Genomic DNA, 25,366 nt, shown 5'->3' on the forward strand with positions numbered 1-25,366 from the left:
AACTCAATTTTTAGCCCTTCTCCCTTCCTGGAAGCCCACGGGTGGGACTGTCAATTCCAGCCCTCTGCTCGGGTGGTTGCTTCTGCTGAGCCAGCCCCCATCCTGAAGCTATCCTTGGGTCCCCAAGGGGCACGACCTTAGCACCGACTCAGGTGTGGTTGAAAGGACCTTGTTATGAGTATCACACGATGTCCCTGTCAGGAGTGTGTCTTATGACTCCTGAAATTCCAAGAGTTTTCAAAGCTTTGTGTGAGGAACTAGGAGAGGAAGGAAGCAAAGGCCAAGTGTATGTTCCTTGTGGTATCACACATTGATAACAAATTTTCAATGATTCCTTAATGCACAGAACTATTTGTTCCAGCTTTATTCAGATATTGCAATCATCAGCTTCACATTCTGAACAGATTTTTTTTTTTTTTTTTTTTTTTGGCAGGGGGGCAAATATCTGTGTCTTTTTTCCCTAAGTGACTGAATGGATTAAGCTTTCCTAGCCATTTGGAATTCCTTAGACATTCATTCATTCATTCATTCATTCATTCATGTAAAGATTTTATTTATTTATTCCTGAGAGACACACAAGAGAGGCAGAGGGAGAAGCAGGCTCCTGCTGGGAGCCTGATGCGGAACTTAATCCCAGGACCCTGGGATCACACCCTGAGCTGAAGGCAGACGCCCAACCACTGAGCCACCCAGAGGCCCCTCCGTAGACATTTATATGAAATTTTATTTTCAAGGCTTCCCCGGAGCAAAAACAACAACAACAACAAAACAACCAAACACACACACACACACAAAAAAGCATTTCTTGTCAACACACATGGAAATATATGTTATTATGAACCTTTTAAGAATGTTAAAAGCAAACTTTTGCCCAATAGCTGTTGACATTCCTCCCTTTCATTGTAGCTAGGTTTCCAGGCTATACACAGATACCTGGAGAATTAAGATGCGACGAGAAAGGATTCTTAAAAAATAATTCAAATCATTAAATAGTTAACAATTTGGCAGGCTTACTGTGTACATGCTCTATATTCAATGCTATTTATAAATTCTCCTTAGTACTTGCCACGGCCCTTCGATGCTATTGATTTTTATTATGTCCATGAGGCAAATGAGGAATAATGAGGGTGAGAGAAAGACAAAGATTCTCCAGAATCACATAGCCAGGATTCAGCCCAGCTCTCCCTACCCCCAGCACCCAAAGGTGGCTGGAGCAGGACTTGCACTGTCTTGATGAAGGAGAGAGGTACCTGTGACTTTGCCTTTGAATCTGCAAGTAGAAAAGACAGACTGACAACCAGACCTGCTGTTTCCCCTTCTTGATCAGCAGCCTGTCTGCATGGCTCTCTGTCTTCATTAGGTAACCAAATACCGTCCTCAAGACTGAGTAGGTTTGATCAATACATTTTTAATCCAATAGTCAGGATTTATATTGCACAGGAGAATTTTGCTTCACTGAGCCTTCTAATTTAAGAACACAAATGAATCTGTAGAATTATGCCTCAGACTAGCATTTGAGAACCCCATTGAAGGGAAGAGGGTTAGACTTGTAACTTCTCTGGAGATTCTTTCCAAATCAGCATGAATATATCTATTTTATTTTTTCATCGTGACATCTGACAACTCTTCTCCCCAGTGTTCCTCCTCAGCCATTTCTCAGTGTTCAGTATGAGGATCTGATAGATGCAAACCTCTGGTTTTTGCTCTGGGTGCCTTCAGGCTCAGTGATCTCAACCATGACCACCCTGACCTTTGGCTGCCCTTCTCTAAGCCTCCTGGGGACCTTGGCGGCTGGGTGCAGAGCTGTCAGGGGGCAACCCTCTCTGCTTGCTCTTGGATGTAACTATTCATGAACCTTGTTGACACATCCCATTCATGCTCCTTGATGTTGCCTCTGGGAAATGTCTGGAAGTCATGCCCAGCACGAGGACACAAGGCTGACCATTCTTGTGCCTGGTTTCTGAATCACTAGGGATGCCTGACAAGTAAAGTGGTGGAAGGAAGAGGCTAGGGGGCTTCATTTATTCTAAACAGTGTTCACTGGCCTCCTCTGCTGCAAAGAGAAATGATAATTAATTTTTTAGAGCCATCCAGTCTCTGTCCATAATATAAACCACACGTTTTATGATGGAGCTGGCCCTGTTGATGGCCATTTTCAGGTATAATACAGAAGCTGTTATTTCATTTGACTGACTTTCAGTTAACTTGGTGTTGAAAAAAAGATTATATATGTGTGTGTGTGTGTGTATGAAATTAGGTATACATATATATGTATGTAAAATATGAAATACATAGTTTGTTTGCCAGGTATTATGAGCTTTACTTTTCCCCCTTAGAATTGTTTTGTGGCTGTTTCTCCAATGTGATAGTACATGTGCCGTGGATACTATGGAAGCAAAAAGTGACTTGATTTTCATCCCTGGGGCAGTCAGTCTGAAGACCTTCAGTACAGGCTGCTGTGCAGAGTCAATGAGTGCGATGGTGATGAAGGAGTTTTCTCTGGGTTTCTTACCTGGTGGAGGAGTCATTCTCTGGATTTCTGTTGGATGCAGAACTCTTCAGGGCAAGTGTTGACTCCCACTACCCTGCTTATGCCTCATCCATTTAATGGGTCAACACATCCATCAATGATAAGAATGAGCTTTCCAGTTCCTGATGAAGATCAAAGACTCCAGGCCCAACTACTCCTACTGACTGACTTTGCCCTAGAATTACAGAGAGCTTCCACATCTCTTTGTATCTCACAACAATCTTATGCAACAGGAAGCACAGGCATTATTGTTCCCATTATAAGGATGTGCAGATTGCATTTTAGAAATGCACAGTGGGGACCCCTGGGTCGCTCAACGTTTGAGCATCTGCCTTTGGCTCAGAGCGTGATCCCAGTCTGGGGATCAAGTCCCACATCAGGCTCCCTGTGAGGAGCCTGCTTGCCCCTCTGCCTATGTCTTTGCCTCTCTCTCTGTGTCTCTCATGAATAAATAATTAAATAATTAAAAAAATAAAAAAGAAAAAGAAATGCACAGTGATTTGCTTGAACTTCACTCATCTTGAACCCATGGCCGGTTTTAAAACCAGTAAGGAAGTTTAGCCTTGAAATTGTTGCCCTCTGCTTAGAAAGTTTCTGAAGGTAAAGTCAGTGTGCCTTTCCGAACTCGTGGATTCATTAGTTCTTTCAACACATATTTAACTAGGATGCTCTGTGTGACCATCAGACTTCTAAGTGGGGGAAGTAAAATGGTGATCAAAGAAAAGGACTTTTTTCTCTTAGAAATTTGGTTATAGTGGAGACAAACATTCAATCAATTAATAGTTAAGGAAAGGGTTGGAAAATGATCGGTGTGCTGTCAAGAACGTGAATGCAGTTATCCAGTAGACAGGGTCGTCATGGCTCCTGTATGGAAGGTGGGCAGCACAAGCCAACTTTTAGGGAGTGATGTTTGAGCTAACATGTGAACAATGGGGCATCAGGGCAGAGGTGAGAGGAAAAAACTTTATGGAGAGGGAGACCAGGAAATCCAAAGGTCCAGAAGAAGGATTTATCTTGGAAGGCTAAAGGAACATAAAGAAGTTTAGTGTTGCTGGATCATAGTGTTGAGGGGCAGAGGAATGATACTACCCATGGTCCAAGAAATGGGAGCAAGAGCTCATGATATGTGTGAGCAAGGCTGAGGACTCCAGTTTTTAAGTACAATGGCAAACCAGTGAAGATATGAAAAATGATCTTGCCTGTGTTTTTCCTGAGTGGATGGTGATATGAACAGAACATGAGGAAAAGCAAGCTGGAACACACTGAGAGGAATCATGTGTGGTGATTTGGGTACCGTGAGATGCATTTTGGCTGTCCCTAGGGATGTACTCAGGGGAGAGAAGGATGAATAGTTCCTGGCAACAGACAGGAGTAGAGGCACAGTGTATGGATGGTATTTACCCTCATGGGACCAGGTGACACTCCCTGAGGAGCAAGAGTCTAGAAGAACCGTGGGAGTCTCAGGCAGATGCCAGAGGCATACCACCATCTGGGGAAGACCTAGCAGAGTGGTGGGACTGGGAAGGAGACTCATAAGGAGCAGCTAGCGAATAAAGAAGAAAACCCAGGCATTGTGGGCTGCAGACCAGGAGAAGAAAGTGATTCTAGAATGAAGGAGAAGTCAACTCTCTAATGCTTTTGAAAAGTCCATAACAAATTGCCTGGATGAAGTAACAGTCAACAAAACTAAAAGACAACCTACAGAATGGGAGAAGATATTTGCAAATGACGTATCAGATAAAGGGCTAGTTTCCAAGATCTATAAAGAACTTATTAAACTCAACACCAAAGAAACAAACAATCCAATCATGAAATGGGCAAAAGACATGAAGAGAAATCTCACAGAGGAAGACATAGACATGGCCAACAAGCACATGAGGAAATGCTCCGCATCGCTTGCCATCAGGGAAATACAAATCAAAACCACAATGAGATCCCACCTCACACCAGTGAGAATGGGGAAAATTAACAAGGCAGGAAACCACAAATGTTGGAGAGGATGTGGAGAAAGGGGAATCTCTTGCACTGTTGGTGGGAATGTGAACTGGTGCAGCCACTCTGGAAAACTGTGTGGAGGTTCCTCAAAGAGTTAAAAATAGACCTGCCCTACGACCTAGCAATTGCACTGTTGGGGATTTACCCCAAAGATACAGGTGCAATGAAATGCCGGGACACCTGCAGCTCGATGTTGATAGCAGCAATGTCCACAACAGCCAAACTGTGGAAGGAGCCTCGGTGTCCATCGAAAGATGAATGGATAAAGAAGACGTGGTCTATGTATACAATGGAATATTCCTCAGCCATTAAAAACGACAAATACCCACCATTTGCTTCAACGTGGATGGACCTGGAGGGTATTATGCTGAGTGAAGTAAGTCAATCAGAGAAGGACAAACATTATATGTTCTCAGTCATTTGGGGAATATAAAAAATAGTGAAAAGGAATAAAGGGGAAAGGAGAAAAATGAGTGGGAAATATCAGAAAGGGAGACAGAACATGAGAGACTCCTAACTCTGGGAAAAGAATAAGGGGTGGTGGAAAGGGAGGTGGGCGGGGGGTAGGGGTGACTGGGTGACGGACACTGAGGGGGGCACTTGATGGGATGAGCACTGGGTGTTATACTATATGTTGGCAAATTGAACTCCAATAAAAAAAAAATCAAAGCAAACAAACAAACAAACAAACAAAACCAAATTGCCTGGACAGACTAGTGGTATGATGGCCCTTGTACTCTGTTGTCCAGAAGAAACTATGGAATTTTCTTGACTTCAGTGTCACAGTCCTCAAGCCAGGTGTCAGTGTGTTAGAGCGAATCATCCCTCGAACAAGGGCATTTCACATAAAGGTCTTGGGGTTCCCTTCATCACACCTGTAACACAGCCAGCACCTGGGCTCAGCCCCTGCATGTGGACCAGCTCTGGGGAACACAGGCTGTTGATTGAGCTGTTGTGACTTCCTGTTCCACCCCCTTCCCAAAAAAGAGAAAGACAATAGCCAAAATGAAACATGTGAGCCACACTTACATCACAACATGCCCTTTGTTTCTGAGCCAAGATGAGTACAAGGGGCAGAAGAAACCGTGTTTTGTGTTTACCTCCAACCAGCTTCTTTCCTGGAAGGTAGATGCTTTTTCACACCACCAGGACCATTTGAATGGAGTATCTCAAATGGACCTCAGAGAACCAACTCAAGACCTTCTGTCCAGAGCACGTGCAACCTTCAGTAGATCCTGTTCTAGTTAGCAATGCTGGTACCTACACCTGTGCCTTCTGCTGTTTCTAAAAATTTTTTAAATTTATTATTCATGAGAGACACAGAGGCAGAGACACGGCAAAAGGAGCAGCAGGCTCCACGCAGGGAGCCGGATGCAGGACTGGATCCCAGGAACCCGGGATCATGACCTGAGCCAACGGCAGACACCCAACCACTGAGCCACCGAGGTGCCCTTATGCTCAGAATTTCTAAAGTGCAGGAGGCTTTAGGAAGAATCGTGTTGTAACCCACATTCTTTCACATAATAGGTGCTCAGTAAATATTAGCTGAATATATTTACAAGTTAAGATGGATTACATAGAAATATACTGGATAATTAACATGGTCTGTTTTGGGGTGTTTCCTTGGCATAGAACCAATTAACGTGATTACAGGGGCACGAGGATGGCTTAGTCAGTTAAGCGGATAACTTGATTTTGTCTCAGGTCATGTCATGTTGGGGAGTCTGCCTGAAAATTCCCTCTACCCCTCCCTGCCATTCATATGCGCTTTCTTTCTCTCTGTCTCTGCCTGTCTCTGTCTCTGTCTCTGTCTCTCTCTCTTAGATAAATAAAGAAGTCTTAAAAAATGACTACATAAGATAACATAGAATTCTCTCTGTATTTCATATATTGTGAGTTTACCTAATATTAAACTCAGACAATCCTCAATGACTGTCCTTCGTGTTTTTACACATTGGAGGAGAAACTGCGTTGTCAGCTTAGAATTATTATGCTGTTGTACCATTGTTGTTTATCACTGATGTAGAGGGAATATAGAAGCTACTCACTAAGCCAAGAGTTTCTTTTTCCTGGGATTCACCATTATTTAAAGAAAAAGCGAACATTGGCAGAGAAGGCCTAGGGATGAAATCTTTGTGAAATGCCCAGAGTCTGGTGCCTAGAAAAGGTAAGATTCAGAGATTTTCTAGATCACTTTTGGACTTGCTGCGTCCATTTTTAAAAATAGATTAAATTAAAACTGGGTAATTAAACATTATGTGTTGGCTGAATCACCCAGATTATGTGTTGATCTGAACACAAATCTAAGTAATTAAGAATGACATTTGTCAAAATACCATAGAAGGTAACCCAAGCAAAATAGTTATAAATAGACTGATAAGGTCTTTGAATATGCAATGAAAATGATGAACACACTGGGACAGAGATAGTTCTCAAAACCAGAAATCATTTCTAAATTAAAAAGCAATTAAATATTTTATAATTGCTATTTGGATGTATGTGTATATGACTTGATTTTCACAGCTACAATAATCCTAAGAAAATAATTAAGAGGCCTAATTATCCATCATCGTAATCCATTAAATCAGTTGCCCTTGAGAGCACATATAGATATGTATAGGGAAAAGTTATCTTATTTATAAAAACAAAGAAAAAAATCTACTCCTCTTAATATTCAGCCTAACCAGACCTGTAGGCCTTAGGAAGTGAGGATAACTCTGTTAGCATGATTTATCTCAGAGACATTAGCACTCTTAGGGCATGATTGTCCTAGAAAATATTAAATTGAAAGCACAGTGCTTCTCTGCAGCCTATGTAATGGCTCTGGGGAGAATGCTTGGCTTCCCTGTTTATTAGTGGTGCTCTTGCCATTCTTGAGACCATATAGGGAGACTCTGAAAGGCTGGCCCCTGCATTAAGAAGACAGCAGTGGGGTTGGAGCAACTGTTTGGGGTCGGGGAATAGAGATCTGGAGAAAAGGCAGGCTAGCTCCCCCCAGGATAAGAACCCAGGAGTGCCTCTTGTCCTTATCTCTCTGGGACCTTGTGGTGATTCTTGGATGGTCTGTTACCTCCTCAGAGTTCCCCTGCTCTGTGCTATGAGAGAAGGAGGTTGACCTCCATGTTACACATGGGGAGGTAACGACCCACTTTTCACCGGAGTGGGAGGGTCATAGAACCTTAGAAGCTCAGATTAGAAATTCAAGTGTGTTTTCCTGGCTATGCCTGCATAATGTGGGTCCATGCCATATCCAGGACCCTGGGCTCTGTTGACCGTGGTGCTTTTCAACTCAACCTGCCTGGTATCTCCGTGGGATAGTGTTTCCTTTATTCTCTCGTATCCAATACATAGACTCACTTTGGGAATATAACCCAGTGTGAATTACTCTGTAGGTAGTTTAATAATCTTTACCCCAGCGTAATGTCCTGGAAGATGGGATTGTATGCACACTTATTGCTCATACATGCTCTTTGTCTTGCTTTTGATATAATTTCATGTTGGTTTGGATAATTCCACAGCATTGCAGAATGATAAGCTATTTTCGATTAAATTTACTTTTGTCTTATCTATGTCCTTTCAGAACTCAGGGTAGGAGGGGTTGCCAGCCCAAAATGTCCAAACGAATGGGTTCATATGAAATCTACAATGGAACCGTCAAAATCTCCGTAATGACAAAGTGAAGAAGCATCGTCTGTTCAAACTCTTTTATTTCTCATTTCCCCACCAAAGCCCTTTTCCCATTTATTACAAAGAGAAAGCAACGTGTTATTTCTTCTGACAAGTTCAAAGCAAGCCAACTCAGTCTTTCGGTGGGACCTTGGTGAGACAGGAAGGAATTAGAAATCTGGGAGGTCCTTGCGTTGCACTCCCTGAAAGATGAGGTCAGAGCACATGGTTTAAGACAAATGGATGCTGAAGCTGGATGACCTGAGTTCAAATCCTGCGTCATCCACTTGATAGCTTGGTGACATTTGGCGAGTTACCTCTTCTGCCACCTGCTGTGTAGGGTTAATCTGATAGTAGTGCCTGTGTTTCATGGCTGTTGGGAGGTGAATGTGTGTAGTGTTGGGTAGAAAAGTAGCAGACATCATCCCCATCAGGACCTCCAGGATATTTTCCCTGATATATCTTGCTGGCGCTCTTTTAGGGTATTTTACTGTCACATGTTGTCTGATTTTCTGGTCTCTGTTGTTACCTTGCTGCTCTGTTTACCACTTATGCCTGAAACATTGTGTCAACTCCAGAGTGAGCCAGAGCTTTCTACAGTACAGGTTTATCTATTGGGTTTCTTTGAACTCACTATGTGGATCCAAAGGGTGGGCACCTGTGAATTCATCCAGTCAATACTTGGAAAATCACAGACTCAAAGTAGCATTAAATTTCCTCTGTTGATATTGAGAATTATAATGGAGACCCTAATATACCTGAAACTCTCACATTAATTCTGAATGTGGCTGGTTTGGAAGCTGCATAAATATTACATTTTTAATAGCATATTTCTTTCTGAATTTTCCACACATGTAAAAAATCTAAGAGAAGTGTAATCCTAAAAGATATGAAAAACTTAATTTTCTTCTTTTCCATTTTTCTTGTTTTCTTCCACTTATTAATTTCAACTTCTTTGCTAAATGTCCTATATGTCAAAGGTTATGAGTTTTCCCTCATTTTGCATTTCTGTTTTTTATTTAATCACATTTGCTTGACTCGGGACACAGAATTCCAAGCAAGTCAGTCATGATCATATGACTTTAAAAGTGAAGTTCCTGTACTGAACTAGTATGAATTTCTCATACCTCTCATGTAATTAATTTGATTAATCATGTAATTAATATGATTTGTTTGGGTGATTTATTTTCAGGTAGTTTTGTAAAACCAGAATTTATTACCAATGAACTAAACATGTATTTAATTCAAAAGTATGGTGATCCAAATAGCCTATGGATGTGTGTGTGTGTGCGCAGGGTGGGGGGTGGGGATGAACTACTCTGCTATTCGGGAAATCCATTTATTATCCTATTGTGTTTTTCTTCAGCCAGCATGGTAAAGGTAGTGTTACTTTTCTAAGACTAGAGTTACTTCTGGGGGTCTGGAAGGCAATCCAGAATCATGCATGGTGCCCAGTCCAGCCACCGGAGTGGGTGGGACAGGCTTTTCTGTTATATATTAGACAGACTTGGCCAACTGATGTCCACCCACTGTCAGGCTGGGTCGAGTGTGTGGCATCCCCTCACATCAACGTCTGCTTTGACCATAGGTAGTGCTGTTCCCACTAGGGAGGGCGTTGCCCATCCTTTTGTCCCTGCTTGTATCAGCATCTGCCTGCTGGTTGCCTGCCACAACCTCTACACCAGAGTCCCGTTCACCCACCACCCGCCCCCGAGGCCCAAGCAGCCCCAGAGGTCTTTCTCAGTTACTCATCTCACTGTGCTGGCATCTTGTTTACTATCTGACCCTTGGCTTTTCTTGGCTCATGAAAACTCTGAACTCAGGGGCATAGCTCGTGAGTCCTGTCTTTAACTATATGCCAGCCTGTAAAGCCATATCCCTCTCTGTTCCCCGCCTTAGCAACTTTCAGTTCCTCACACAAATATACTTTCTTAGCATTCTGGGCTTTGCACTGGCTGCTTTCCTTGCTTGTCATGAATGCCCACCCCTGAATCTCCTCATTCACTGGTCAGTCTCTTCACATCCAGCCCAAGCATTGCCTTCTTGGGACCTGCCCTTCATTCACGCTTATCTATATCTGTGTTCCCCTTCAGTACTCCCCAAACTGCAGCACGAACTCCCCAGCAACTCTTTGGGATCAGGGATGCATCTTTCCTATTTATAGGGACTGACTCAGATATTTGGCAGAAACATGAAGATGAATTTATCCACCTGCTAACATGAAGATCATCTGTACGTGTGGGTGTGTGTGCATGTGTGTAGTTCATATATACATATGCCTCTATTATTTTTCTATCACTGCTGTGACAAATTAGCACAAACATGGGGACTGGAAACAGCAGAACTTCATTCTCTCACAGTTCCAGAGGCCAGGAGTCCAAGATAAGTTTTATGGTGCTAAGACCGAGGTGTCTTATAGGCCATGCTCCCTCTGGAGGCTCTAGGGGAGAATCTGTTCCCTGCCTCCTCTAGATCCTGGCGACTGCTGGCCTTCCTTGACTTGTGGCTGCATCACTCCAGTCTCTGCCTCAGGGCCGCTCTGCCTTCTCCTCCGTGTGTGCAGACCCCTCTCTGCCTTCCTCTTCAGGGTATGTTAGATTGTATTTGGGAGCCGCCCGAATAATCCAGGGTAATTTCCCCATCCCCAGATCCTTAATGCAGTCACATCTGCAAGTCCTTTTTTCCCCATCCAAGGTACCATCCGCAGGCTCCAGGGCATAGGATGTGGCAATCTTTTGTGGGGCTGTTATCAGTCTACCACAGTCTCACCCTGACGTGCACAAATGTGTGTTTCTGGGTGCGGCCAGAGCCATAGAACCCAGTTCCCTCATAGGAAGTTGGGTAAAGTTACAGCGTTTGGCAGTGAATTGCCAATTCCCGCTGATTGGGATAGCAGTAAAGCTACGGAGAATGGACCAAATTGGGGAGGGGGACCATGAAAGATGTTCATCACAATTTCTTGTAAAATTATACCAAAAAATTTCCATTTTCAAACAAAATATCTTAGACATCACGTGTACCCAAAATCCACCTGCTCTTGGCTGCCTGAGGGGCTCATTCGGTGGAGGATCTGACTCTTGATTTTGGCTCAGGTTATGATCTCAGGGTCATGAGATCGAGCCCCACGTCAGACTCTGTGCTCAGCATGGAGTCTGCCTGGGATTCGCTCTCTTCTTCTGCTTCCCCCTCAAATAAATAAATAAATAAATAAATAAATAAATAAATAAATAAATAAATAAAATCTTAAATAAAAAAACTCACCTCTCATTCTCAGACATGAAATACTTCTGAGGTTCTTTGCTGGATAGAGGTCTTTCTCATCTAAGATTTTAGTAATAGTTGTGATAAGATTTTTAGGACTTACCTCTGGTAAGTAAACTCTTTAGAGAAGAGAGATAAATGTTTTAGGAAATAAATGGCAAACTCAAAAAGTATTGTTTAATGCTAACTTATTTGATTTAATAAGTTGCAGCAGATATTCATAAAATCATGAGAATATTAAATATTAACTGGAAATGAATATATCAATAATGTTCATTAAGTTCTCATTTAACATTGTGATCATATTATAAGTAATGTTTCTTGAACAGAAGTATATCATCCAGTTTCACATTTTCTTTAAAATAAGAAAGAAATGTAACTGCCCAAATGTACACCAGAAGACAAATTTTAATGTTCATTTTTCTCAGCTGCAAACAAAAATTTATGGAAATAATGCTGAATAAGGCTCATAAAAAGGGTTTTCAGTATATCCTGAGATTTGGCAACTAGATCGATATGTTCTGAAACTGGAAGTAAAGTCAATCTTGGTAGTGGTAGGATGCATCTCAGGAAACCAGCATCATAATGTGAATAGTAAATAAATTCTGAGTGGTTGGCTCAGTGGATATAAAATAAGTCCCCAGTAAGCATCTATAATCTGGGCTTTCTGTGTACTCCAGTGAATCTAGTGCACATATTCTAATGCAGGACTGCAGAGAAAAGTAATCAGGTATGAAGTGTTGTTTGTTTTCATGAAGCCAGTTTCAGAAAAGAAAAGAAAAGAAAATATTGATGGAAAAACTAAAAACAAACACTCATCTATTTAAATCTATATTGGCGGGACGCCTGGATAGCTCAGTGGTTTAGTGTCTGCCTTCAGCCTGGGGCATGATCCCAGGATCCGGGATCGAGTCTCACATCGGACTCCCTGCATGGAGCCTGCTTCTCCCTCTGCCTGTGTCTCTTCCTCTGTCTCTCTTTGTGTCTCTCATGAATAAATAACATCTTTAAAACTAAATAAATAAATCTATATTGGCTGTTAAGCTGACAGTTTATGTGGAATGTCTTCATTAGGTTTCAGCCAGAATATACAATAATGAGACCAAAACTGAATGACTGTGACATAGGTGACCTTACAATTCTGGCAAGAGAAAGCTAACACACAAAAGTCATAAGTAGTATGTAACTTATATAAGAATTATCATGTGTCTGCATCTTCATTTATGTTCAAGCTGTGATTGCTGGAATCTTTTTCTACATCTGTTTCATGTTGTCTCAAAATAAATACCTTGGTCCTTCATATTGCTTGTGTGATAAATTCCCTTTGAACCATTTGACTACATTTCCAAAAGAAATTTCATTATATGGCTCATTCTTGTATTTGGGCCACAGTTGTCTCTCTTCACTTTTCCCAATGGCTTTAGAATATGATTGCTAGTCGTCAAGTGCTGTGCATAGGAATGTTTTGGTCAAAGCCATGCTACAATGTTATCCTTGCAAAGACATTTCCAGGACAACTTTTATTATATAGCAAGTTGTTTGTCCCTAGAGTTGCTCTGTATCTTACAAATCATCCCATGCCAATATGCTATTCATTATTTTTTTTTTTTTTTTTTTTTTTTTAATATTTGCAAGGCCTCACATCATTGTCAAGAAAGAAACCCAAAGCAGAGCAGCTTTTGGTACTAGGCTTACCTTCCGGTACCACTTCTGTTAATAGCATCATTTTTTTTTTAAGATTTTTATTTATTTATGAGAGACAGAGGCACCACTGAGCCACCCAGGCACCCCATCTTATATTATATCTTGATCATATAATTGTTGAACCTAGAGTTTCATTAGTGAATCATGTCCCATCCCACTTAAGATCAATACTAGCATCAGTCTGGAAACTTTAAAAATGAGTACACTCATTACAAAGGAATCAAAGTCTTTTTTTAAAAATTTTTATTTTATTTGAGATAGTGAGCAAGTGAGTGAGAGAGAGAGAGAGAGAGAGAGTACAAGTGGGGGTGGGCAGATGGAGAGGGAGAAGCAGACTCTCCGTTGAGCAGGGGCCAGATGTGGGGCTAGATCCAGGACCCTGGGGTCATGACTTGAGCTGAAGGCAGAAGCTTAACTGAGCTACTGAACTACCCCAGAATCAAAGTCTTTTATGATTAATTAATATTTACTGAATGCCAGCAGCTCTGAATTTAGGTGTGCATAAATTTGTGATGTAGACATGTATCTTTCTAAACCGTGGGACAAAGAAAGTGTGACAATCAGAAATGAGGGTCACTTTCTTTAACAATTTCAGTAGCTGGAGAGCACAGGCTTCAGTCCAAGTTACCAAGTTCAAATCTCAATGTCCCAATTACTATTTTTATGGCTTTTTGGTAATTCAGTTAGCCAGTGTCCTCATCCAGAATACTAGAGTAATGTTAATCCCCTGCATAAAATTATAAAGAAACTTAGAAAATGTATAGAAAGCACCCAGCTCTGTGGTCAGCATGATGTAAGAGTTTTGTAAATTGTCAGTATTTTGCCTAAGACTTGGCAGCTGATTTCTGGTGAAGCAATGACCCTCATTTGTGTACTAGCAGTTGTCAATCTCAAACTGTTACTTTTATATACACCGTCTATACCTGGTTGAATGGTATCCTTTCAAAATTCATGTCCCCCCAGATTCTCAGAAGGTGACCTTATCTGGAGGTAGAGTGTTTACATGTGCAATAAGCTAAATGAGGTTTTCTTAGCATAGAGTGGGCCTTAGTCAAAGACCGGAGCCCTTATAAGAAGAGAACATTTGGACAAATGGAGGCAGAGGCTGGAGTGATGCTTCCAGAAGCCCTCAAACACCAAGGCTGCTGGCCTCCACGAGAGGCTGGGATGGGGAGCAGGGGGCAGACTCTCCTAGGGACTCCTGAAGGATTAACTTGACTGGCACTTTGGTTTCAGACTTCTAGCCTTGGGAACTGTGAGGGAGTAAGGTTCTACTGTTTAAAGCCACCCAGTCTATGGTACTTTGTTATGACAGCTCTAGGAATCTAATATACTGTCTACTCGATTAAAAAGCAATGCTCAATTTAAAAAGATCCAAAGAGGGTGCCTGGGTGGCTCAGTTAGTTAAACATCTGACCCTTGATTTCGGCTCAGGTCATGATCTTAGGGGTCTGTGCTCAGCACTGAGTCTTCTTCTCCCTCTCCTTCTGCTCCCCCCCCCCATTCTCTCTCTCTCTCTCTCTCTCTCTCTCTCCCTCCCTGAAATAAATAAATAAAATCTTAAAAAGATCCACCAAAAAACAAAAGGTCCAACAAACATTTAACAATTTGGGAACTCGAGTGAGTAGCTATCAAAGTAAGTCTGATTTGATATTCGGATGTGGAAGATCTCAGACTTTCATATAAGGATTTTAAAAATGGTAGTAACACATTTTTATGGGATTTCTATGTAATTGTAGATGATGTCAGTGTCATGAGAATCAAAAACTAGTCGTTAGGTAATAGGACTAACGTTCCCATGTAGTTCTCTGATTCGGAAGTCACCAGTATCAATGAAGCAGACTTCTATATTTGCCATGAACATGAAGGCAAATGTACTGCAAATTGATATTGAAAGCAAATATACAATAGACGCTACAAAGTAAAGGCAGAGGAATGTAGAACAAATTCCTCCGAACTGACTAAACTCTTTACCCCTCTGTCTTTCAATACCCACCATTTCCATCTCAGATTCCACGTGTTTTGATCCTGCCATGTGTGGCCCCTAAAGGTAATTCGCGGACATGTCCATGCTTAAGGATAACTGGATTAACACTTTATTGACGTTACATAAAAATCAGTTATTTCAAGTTCCAACTCATTTGTGTTTTGCTTGTCTTGTACAGGGGTATGGTCTCACATTCCCTGGCAATTTGTTTACAGTTGCCACCATGATTTAACATTCTCCAGTGTTTCACAGAAATACATAACAGAAGAATATGAATGTGATGTCAAAAAAAAAAAAAGAAGAAGAAGCCCTCAGGTGGTTGCTAATTTTTGGCACTGTGTAATTAAACTAGTTTTTTTAATGTTATCTTTTGCCAGTATCTAATTAGCAAAGCCATCTGCTGAAAGAGTAGTGGCCCATCTGCCTAGAATGTTGTTCTCTTCATTTTTATGAAAAGTATCTGCCTTTGCTGGTCCCTGTCTAATTAACTCCTCTCGCTGCGGAATGTGATAATATGCAGCTTTGTTTATATACTTCTGAGAACTGTGGATTTAAATGTATGTAACACGTACATACAAAGAACCAACCTTATTTCTTTCCCACATTTGATTTACTCCTGAGATCAGAGCTCCGTTTATCACAACTTGAGCATGTGTATGTGCGTGATGGTGAGGTATGTACTGTGTCACGCTTCCTTACATCCCCAGGGTTTCTGCAGATATGAAATGATTTTCTGTAAACCTACTCTATTTCCTTTTCCATCTATAGCACTGTGACTTCTGGAAAGCTGATGATGTTGTACGTTCCAGGGTATCCCTGGATCGGAAATGCACTTGGCTATTGGAACGATGGAAATGACCACTGGAAATTCTCAGAGCTAGAAAGATGTTGTCCAGACTGATGGAAGACACTTCTATTTTATCATAGACTTATCCGTCATGTGCAGATATCACCTATGAGTCTATTTCTCTTCCACCAAAATTATGTAGTGTAGTGTCTTGCACTTGATAGGTAGATACTTCACTATGTATGACATGAGAGAGAGAATGAGCATATGTGTATAGCAAAGCTTCTGTAAGTAGTTGAAGAGCACAGATGTTACCGGTATGTATTTACAGACAAAACAAAACAAAAAAAGGTTCCATAAATGGGATTCCTCATGTCTCTTAAGATATAGATGCTTCCCCATCTTTGCCTACTGTGGATAGTCTTTGGATAGCCAAGTAACCACAAAATTACTGCTACATGTCTGCTGCCAAAAAGTATAATGAAGATTAAATGCAGAATAGAGAATTGAGATTTTTTTTCTCTACATGGCTACTGCGCAATAGAAAAAGACAAGAAGTGATAAAAATTAGATTTAAAAAAGAACGCAAAGACTCAGGAAATAAGATCATGAGTGCTGTACTGAGATCTGAGATGTAGAATGTTAACGCCTTCGCATTTGTTTTGACTGTCATAAAGATAGGTTTGTGTAGATAGAAAAGTGTCTTAAAAGGTAGTCAGCTGGAAAGACAGCTTCACAAATCAGTAGTGGGATTTGTTCCAAAATTATGATGCATGAAAGAAGAACAATGAATCTCCTGTGAGAATACAGCAAGGAGACTTGATTAAAAGAAATTTAATTGATTAGAACAAATCTTGTGAAATAAAGAAAGTTATGACCAGGTTAAAACATAATAAAATTCCAAACAGAGGGAGTAACTGAGAAATAAACTCTGGTACAGGAAGATTTTGCTGATACTCGTATTTCTTTCTAATGAAAGTGATATTATTATTTTTTATTTCCTCCTATAGTTGTGATGTGGTCAAATGGGTAAAGTCCAGTGTACTGAGAGAATAGAAAGACTCTATAGGATTAGCAGGAACATCTGATTTTAGCCCAATCTGGGAAAGACGTGTTTTCCCCACTGCATTCTGTGATACATTTTGTGATCAGAATCTGTGATCCAGTAATATTTGTCCAGCCCTGCAATAGGTAGTTCAGTCCATTTCTAGTATAAATCATGTCTATCCTGTCCTCTCTTCAGGCAGGAATTGAATCAACAGAAAAAGCGTACAGTCTTGGTCTTCAATTAATTCTGGATTTGAATATTATTGGAAAGCCGGTTATACTGTAATAAAAATGCCTCAGAAGTAACTTTGCTTCTTTTAATAACTCTTCAGAAATATCTGTAAGATTTGTCCTATTTTCTGTTGGTCTAATAAACTTGTGTGTGCAGGTGCTCTTTCTTGCTAAACTGGATAAAGTAATGCAATATTTTTGAAAACTTATATTCTTTTTTCTATTACTTTCCCCATCCAATCCTTGGCCTCTGTTTATCTGAAAACGCACAGGCTACTTGGGTATCAGGCAGACTGGGAAGACTGTTTGTTTGCCATTTCGACAGAACGCTTTAATGAACAATTTTGATGGCATTGATAAATATTCTTGCTGCCTTGGGTCTAACCATGCTCCTCATAGATCTTAAATTGACTGAAAAGGGAATTACTATTTAACTTTCAGTAAAATCACTGGGCTAACAAGAGCCCCTACAAATACCTCTTTATTTAAATCTTTTTTACTTTGTGGTCATCCTTGCAATTATATAACCACATCCTCCTGGTGATGGTAAGTCAGAGTTGCAAATGGGTCAACTTTGTAAAAGACCATATCATAGTGTATCAATTCTGTTCTTAGTTTCAGTAAGGCAAAATATGGATATCTTTGTTTAAATACAAATAGCAAAGTGAGTTTTATAAAGAGACCTAAGAAAGGAAAGGTCCATTTGGAACAATAGTAATGCACTTATTTTAACCCCCTGGGGGACACATAGATCTGCCACTACATGTGAAGCCCTTATGTCTGCTCGGGAGGTGTCATCCCTTTTCATGAAAGTATTTGTCATCCTTGCACAGAATTCAAGTCATTTGTTTGGATCAGATGTTGACTAGCTGTGATTTTATTGCTGCCATTAAACATTATGAACAGGAAGACATCACAGAAAATTAACAAATTCTCTTATCAAATGTTGACACTGATAAAAATCTCTAAGTCTACCCCCCGGGAAAGCAGTTATAATATTGTTTCTCTTTGAAAGACACGGAAGGAAGTGGTTCTCTTTAGAATACTTCACTTATGGACTCATGTTTGCCAAGGAAGATAAGTTATACAAGATACAGTGCTTTGTGTTTTAATCTCTATTATGTAACATTCTTTGGAGGACAGTCAATACTAGATTATGATGCACCATTACTTTGTAATTCTCTAAACCTAAGAGAATAATATCTTCCTAGAAGTAAGAGTGAAGCCATTTTTCTCCTTCATATTATTTGACAGTAGCTTATTTTTAATTTAGTTTAGTTTATTATTTAACACTAGTTCAAATTCACAAAAAAATTGCCCCCTACTTACTTTTTCTGATAATGGGGTGCCTAGTTGGTTAAGCATCCAACTTTTGATTTTGGCTCAAGTAATGATCTCAGGGTTGTGAGATTGAGCCTCACATCAGGCTCCATGCTGAGCTTGGAGCCTACTTATGATTGTCTCCCTGCCCACCCCCTTCCCCTGCTCAGGCTTTCTCTCTCTCAAAAAAAAAATTTTTTTTTTGAAAAAAATCACTCATAATGATTTAACTGGTCCTCCAGAAATCCTAAATTCTGTGGAAATCTAGCTCTAATAATAAGCTAAAACATAAATCCACATTTCATGCAATAATACAAAAGATAACTCAGTTTCTTAAATTTGCTCAAAGAAGTAATTCACAATCTCAGCATATAGATCGTTAATATTTGCAGTCATCATCATTTCTTCCTATGAAGTAAGGGCTGTATACTATCTCAGCTAATCACAGATTCCATATGTGAGGCAGCTGCATATGTGAAACAGTACACATCAACTTGATCATTATGAGTTAGATTTGGAAAGTTTGGGAAAACATGCTCGAGAGTTGTGGCTCTATTTAGTCAGAGCTCCTAACAGTGTGAGAATTCTTGGTATTGGATGAAGTAGTAGATGTGCTCTTTGCAGGAGTTATTTCTCTGATTGTTCATCATTTATATATGGATCTTGGGAGTAAGAATGTACAAAATCATCCTTGCTCCATTATCTTTGAATATTGATAAATGACATTCTATTAACAGAAAATACAAATGTCTAAATGAGTATTTACATCATTTTGTTCCATGGCTTTTCTTTCCAGCATGCTGGATAGATCCCATGGGTCTATCCTGTGATTTCACTGAAGTGATACTTTCAGTAATTAGCACAGTAGCCACCAACTCCTTGCATGTACCTTTCTTACAGGGATCTCAATATCACACTGTGCTTAGTACAGATGCTTAGGGGACAAGTCCTTGAAAATGCTTTGATTTCAAAGCTAAATATAAGCCCCTATGAGTGAATTTCATAAATTTTGTGTAAATTCTGTTAGTATGAAAACTTTGATGCCATATTATGCCCACATTTCCTACTCTAAGTACCGATGCCTTATTTTTTTCCCCCTCTTATTCAATCAAAACCATATTAAGTCACTGTCATTTTGGTGTTTCCTACAGGCTGTGGAGTGGGAGTGTGACGAAGCCACCAAGAAGGCCTGTTACAGTAAGGGTAAATCCAAGGTAAGGAGCATGCAGGTATGTGTAGTCACTGCTGTTTGGCAGGACTATACGTTCCTGATGATGGTGCCTTGTAATTGAAAAAGATAAACAAAGTAGGATTTAAAATAAATGTACAGTAGGTTCTCAAGGTTTTAACATTAAATCAAGATTAACCTCAGTTTGCAAAAAAGATTCAAAATGCAAATCAGATCTGATTTGCACTATTAATCATTAGGCTAAGTTAGAGAGAGATTCAGTTGGCCATGATATCATTTGGAAATATAGGCCTGATTTTTAAAAATAACATTTTAATTTCCCCCAATCATATCTTAGGGATGATTCTATAAAGTGACAATATGATAAATAGATAGATGTGTAGTGAAATGACGAGATACCTGCACCCCAATGTTCATAGCAGCGATGTCCACAATAGCCAAACTGTGGAAGGAGCCACGATGTCCTTTGACAGATGATGGATAAAGAAGATGTGGTCTATATATACAATGGGATATTACTCAGCCATCAGAAAGGATGCACACCTATCATTTATATCAATGTGGATGGAACTGGAGGGTATTATGCTGAATGAAATAAGTCACTCGAAGAAAAACAATTATCATATGGTTTCACTCATATGTGGAATATACAAAATAGTGAAAGGGACCATGAGGGAAGGAGGGAAACTGAATGGGAAAAATTAGAGAGGGAGACAAACCATGAGGGACTCTTAACTCTGGGAAACAAAGGGTCGCTGGAGGGAAAGTGGGTGGGGGGATGGGGTAACTGGGTGTCAGGCACTAAGGAGGGCACATGATGGGATGAGCACTGGGTGTTATACACAACTGATGAGTTCCTGAACACTACATCTGAAACTAATGAACTAAACAACTATATGTTGGCAAATTGAATTTCAATTTAAAAAATCGTAAAATTATATCTAAAATGATGAGCTTTCTTTATAATCAATCTTAAAATATCTATAAAATAAACTCCCTCTCTCTTTCTTTCTCTCTCTCTCTCCTCTACCCCCTCCCTTCCTGTTTGAAAATCAGCATCCCCAAGTTCCTAAAGAAAGAGTAGTTTATAGCTAAGGTTGGAAATGCATTTCTTGAGCAACTGTGAATAGGGTAGACCTGCTTCCACATGTATAGCTGGCTCCATAGAAGCAGAATTCCTCCATCCAGGAAATCTGGTTCTGAGAAAGTGATACTGGATCATCTTGAGGAATTCCTTTGCAGCTGGTACATAGGCTCATCAGGTCTTATCTTGAGAGGGATGGTCCTACTGTATTGGAGCACGGGCCTTTCCAATATGAATCACAACTTGGGTCACACAAGAAAGCAGATACCCAGAGAGTAGCAAGTAAGGCTCCCCATGTACATGTGATCCCAGAGCCAAGAGCTTGGGGGAAATCTAGCCTATGAAGCGAGTGATCCTCTGTTGTTTGTGAAAGACATTAAATGCTTTATTTCATCCAATTTAATTGCCCGTTTTTCTTTTAACTGAACAATTTTGAGAGTCAGACATGGAGGCAGATGTCAGCACACTTAGTTATTGGGTTTTCCAAAACCGAGTAAAGAACCTGGGAAGAAGGAAAGGGGAAGAAATAAAATGCAGTCTTAGCCAGGGAAAACACGTGGAGACAAAGAAAGAAAAAAAAGGCAGAAATTGATGAAGGCAATTTACTGGGAGATCTTTAACCTCAGAAAATGCTTCTGAGATAAATCATCAGAGACACAAGAAGATGTAAAGATAACCCAGGTTACAAAACCCAGGAAAATTGTCTTTTAAAATGCCCCACAAAATAAATGATAAGTAACTAATGAATTATTACTGAGTTTGGAGAAATTATGTGTAAAACTCTGTCTGAAAAGGTGCTTTTTATATGGTTTGCTTTTCCTCCCTGGAATGCTTTCATGTCTTGCTACACCAGATGCATTGCCCCCTGCTCACCAGAGCACAGGGAGTTCCTCAGATAAGATGGCCTGACTGTGATGTGGAGAGGCAGGACTACGCAGGGCGCTGGGGGCAAAGACTGTTTCCTTCTACCAGCAGAAAGCATTGACCTTTGTTTCCATGGTTCCAATACCCTCATCATCCCCTTTGCCCGGCATCATAGGTGCCTTCCAGGGTCTGTGGCTATGCCTCCTCCTTCTTGTTTTTCCTCTCCTTCTTCTGTCTTTATCTTTTTCTTTTCTTTTCTTTTTTCTTTTCTTTTCTTTTCTTTTCTTTTCTTTTCTTTTCTTTTCTTTTCTTTTCTTTTCTTTTTTTTCTTTTTTTTTTTTTTTTCTGGCTTTAGCTCTTCCTTGTCTTCTTCCTTCTGGGTCCGTGAGCATGCCAGTCAGCACACTTCAGTTTGGGGAAACCCAGCAACAAACTTGGTGGACACCTACCTCAGTGCCTATCTCTCAGCATGGGTGTAACCTGGACCTGTGGGGGGCCGTGCCTTCCTACCCTTACAAGGGGCCTCATCTCAGGCATTCCCCTGGTTTCATCTTGCCTGCACTACCCCTTTGCCTTCCCTAGTTACTGCCTGGGATTTGTATCTTTTTCTGCAGGATTTCCTGCTCCTGCTGCACCCCCACATTACACCAGTTACCAATAGCCATTTGTATTTTTGCTGTCATGCTGCATTTTCAATATGCAATCCATGGCCCTCTGCTGGGAGCTGGGCCTGATGGTTTCTTGTTGAACCCAGGACACAGCCTCTGTTGAAAGTGTAACCCCAGTGTTTTGATGTGTGACCAAGCACATGAGACCCGCACTTGGGTGGTGAACATTATTAATTCAGGGTTTCTCACCATGCCCCCTCTTTTTAAATAATTATTTATTTATTTATTTTAGAGAGAGAGGAAGAGAGCTGGGGTGGGAGAGGAAGAGAGAGAAACTCAAGCAGTCTCAGTCCTGAGCACAGTGCCCAACACGAGGCTCAATCTCATGACCCCAAGATCACAACCTGAGCCAAAACCAAGAGTTGCTCACTCAACTGACTGCACCACCTAGGCGCTCCTCATCCTGCCCCTCTCAATGTCTAGGGGCAGATCATTTTTAGTTGTGGGGTCTGTCCTGCTTGTTGTGGATGTGTAGCAGTGTCCCCAGATACCCACTAGGTGCTAATAATCAATCCCTCTCACCCTGTCATGACAACCAAAAACAACCAAAAATTTCTCCAGAGATTGCCAGATACTGACATGGTTAAGAATACCTACTGTATTTCTTCAAATGCTGAATGTGTTGGCAACTTTTACACGGTCCATTTCAAATGATTTTTGTGCTTCCTTTAGATCATATTTATTCATTTCATGGACTTTTTAAAAAATAACGATTTCCTTCCCCTCTTTGGACCATCAGTCTCCTGGGTCCCTTATGTATTTAAGGAAAACATCTGATTATTTATGTAGCCTTCTCCTGCTGATAGTCTCTGAGTCAATTTTTTTTTTTTTTTTATGATAGTCACAGAGAGAGAGAGAGAGGCAGAGACACAGGCAGAGGGAGAAGCAGGCTCCATGCACCGGGAGCCCGACGTGGGATTCGATCCCAGGTCTCCAGGATCACGCCCTGGGCCAAAGGCAGGCGCTAAACCGCTGTGCCACCCAGGGATCCCTGAGTCGATAATTTTATAAGAATTAGTGTGGTAGCCTATTCCTAGCAGATCTTTACTGCTTGGAGTGAAAAATTGCTTCTGCTAAATCAAAACTGACCCATGCTTTGCCTTAAGCTGTGACCATTGGTTGTTTGGTGCTTAGAAATTAGGCAAGTGAAAATCAGAAACAAATAGGAAAGAGCATCTTTCATTCCATTAGGTAACATACACTTGATTGACAGAAGGGGTCCGTCATTACACCCTCAGCTGGGTCCTCTGTGACACAGAAGGCAAATGAGCAAAACAAGTATTATTGCCTAAAGTCAGACCATCAAATTTCACATGTTCCTAGTTTTTTTTTTTTTAATTAAAAAAAATTTTTTTTTATTTACAATAGTCGCAGAATGAGAGAGAGAGAGAGAGGCAGAGACACAGGCAGAGGGAGAAGCAGGCTCCATGCACCAGGGAGCCCGACGTGGGATTCGATCCCAGGTCCCCAGGATCGCGCCCTGGGCCAAAGGCAGGCGCCAAACGGCTGCGCCACCCAGGGATCCCCTGTTCCTAGTTTTAATGGGTTAAAACCAATGGCAAATCTCAGTAGTTACAAGTTGATTCAAACTGCATTTGTAGATGGCATTTTTTTAAGAGGAATATGTTAACACAGATGAAGATGAATGGCAAGTGCCAGCCCTCTAAGGAGAGATCGCGTGTTATTTTAGGTTGCATTAAGTGTATTGATAGACCCATATACACTTTTGAACAACCTGTACTCAGTTGAAATGGAATTCGGTTTTGTCGCAGAACCGTGTGAGGTAGAAGTTCATGTGCATAAAATGATGTGATGGGTTACAGAGGCATCAGCCTAAGCAGCGCTGTTGGGATGGTCCATGGGTAGGGAGAGCAACAGGACATCTGGCTCTTCATCCTCTTTCACTAGTTCCTTTTTTTTTTACTTAGCTTCTCTGTTACCTTCTTAGAATAGCCCCTGACATAGTGGCTGTCTGTGAGAGGCCTGAGCCCAGCGCCAAGGACACAGAAGAGAGGGAAGCAAGGTCCTTCCTACGAAAAGGAGCGGTCAGGCCAGACACCACCTGCCCAAGGGCCAGTCCCTGAATTCACAATTCAGACAACCCAAATTTCTCTGACAGTTCAAGGGGCCAAATCCGAAAACATTTTCGCAGAGTCAGCTTACCTAGAAGCAATCCTCTTATCCGCGGTGTTGCCTCTTGAAGTTTCCATTATCCATGGTCAACCGCAAATCCATGGTCCAGAGGCAGATGATCCTCTCTGTTTGATGTCATGTCAGAAGGTCAGTAGTACTGTAACACTACGTGACGCTGTCTGCATCATTCACCTCGCGTCCCCTCATCACGTAGGCATCTTATCTCACATCATCACTCACAGAAGGGTGAATACAGTACACAAGACGTCTGGAGGGAGGGAGAGACCACATTCACAAAACTTTCACTACAGTGCATTAATTGTTCTGTCATTATTTGCTGTTGTCATCTCTCCCTGTGCCTAATTTACAAAATCCACTTGATCATAGGTATGTCTGTCGAGGAAAAATCATAGTACATAGAGGACTTGGTACTGCCCGTGGTTTCAGACATCCCCCGGAGGTCTGTAAGGCATACTCGTGGATCAAGAGGGACAGCTCTAACATCTGTTTGGGGGAGCCTAATTCAGGCTTTCCGTATGAGCTGTGAGCTTAGAAATAAGAATTCAGCTTTTTCATATTTTTTGTTTGTGCAGTTGTATTATGACAACTGCACCAGAATTACAAAGTTTCCCTTCTCCCCAAAATCAAAAGAATAATGCAAAATGTGACATCTCAGAAATGAGAAAAATGCCAGCCACGTTGACTGATCTCATTTTTCCCTCCAGCCTGGGAACAGTGGCGTCGCTGCTCCGCATACTGCAGCGCATGCAGAGCGGGGGTGCCTGGTGCGGGCGCCGGGGCGGAGGCGCTGCTTCCCGGGCCCACTTGCCGCTGTGATGAGGACATTCCTCAGCCGGCTGCCGAGCAGGGCAGGGGGGAGATGACACTTTTCCTTTTGTT

General features: G+C 41.2%; 1 protein-coding gene across 14 annotated transcripts in view; it reads left to right on the plus strand.

The window, feature by feature from the left end:
• The window catches only part of SEMA5A (semaphorin 5A), a 475,568-nt gene that overhangs the window by 275,829 nt on the left and 174,373 nt on the right, over nucleotides 1–25,366 (plus strand). For all 14 annotated transcript variants that reach the window (XM_072807361.1, XM_072807363.1, XM_072807354.1 and 11 more), the window contains one exon: nucleotides 19,680–19,742. In XM_072807361.1, the coding sequence (XP_072663462.1) occupies nucleotides 19,680–19,742 (63 nt within the window). The remainder of the gene's footprint in view (nucleotides 1–19,679; nucleotides 19,743–25,366) is intronic.

The sequence above is a fragment of the Canis lupus genome, chromosome 31 (assembly GCF_048164855.1).
Source record: "Canis lupus baileyi chromosome 31, mCanLup2.hap1, whole genome shotgun sequence".
Lineage (NCBI taxonomy): Eukaryota > Metazoa > Chordata > Mammalia > Carnivora > Canidae > Canis > Canis lupus.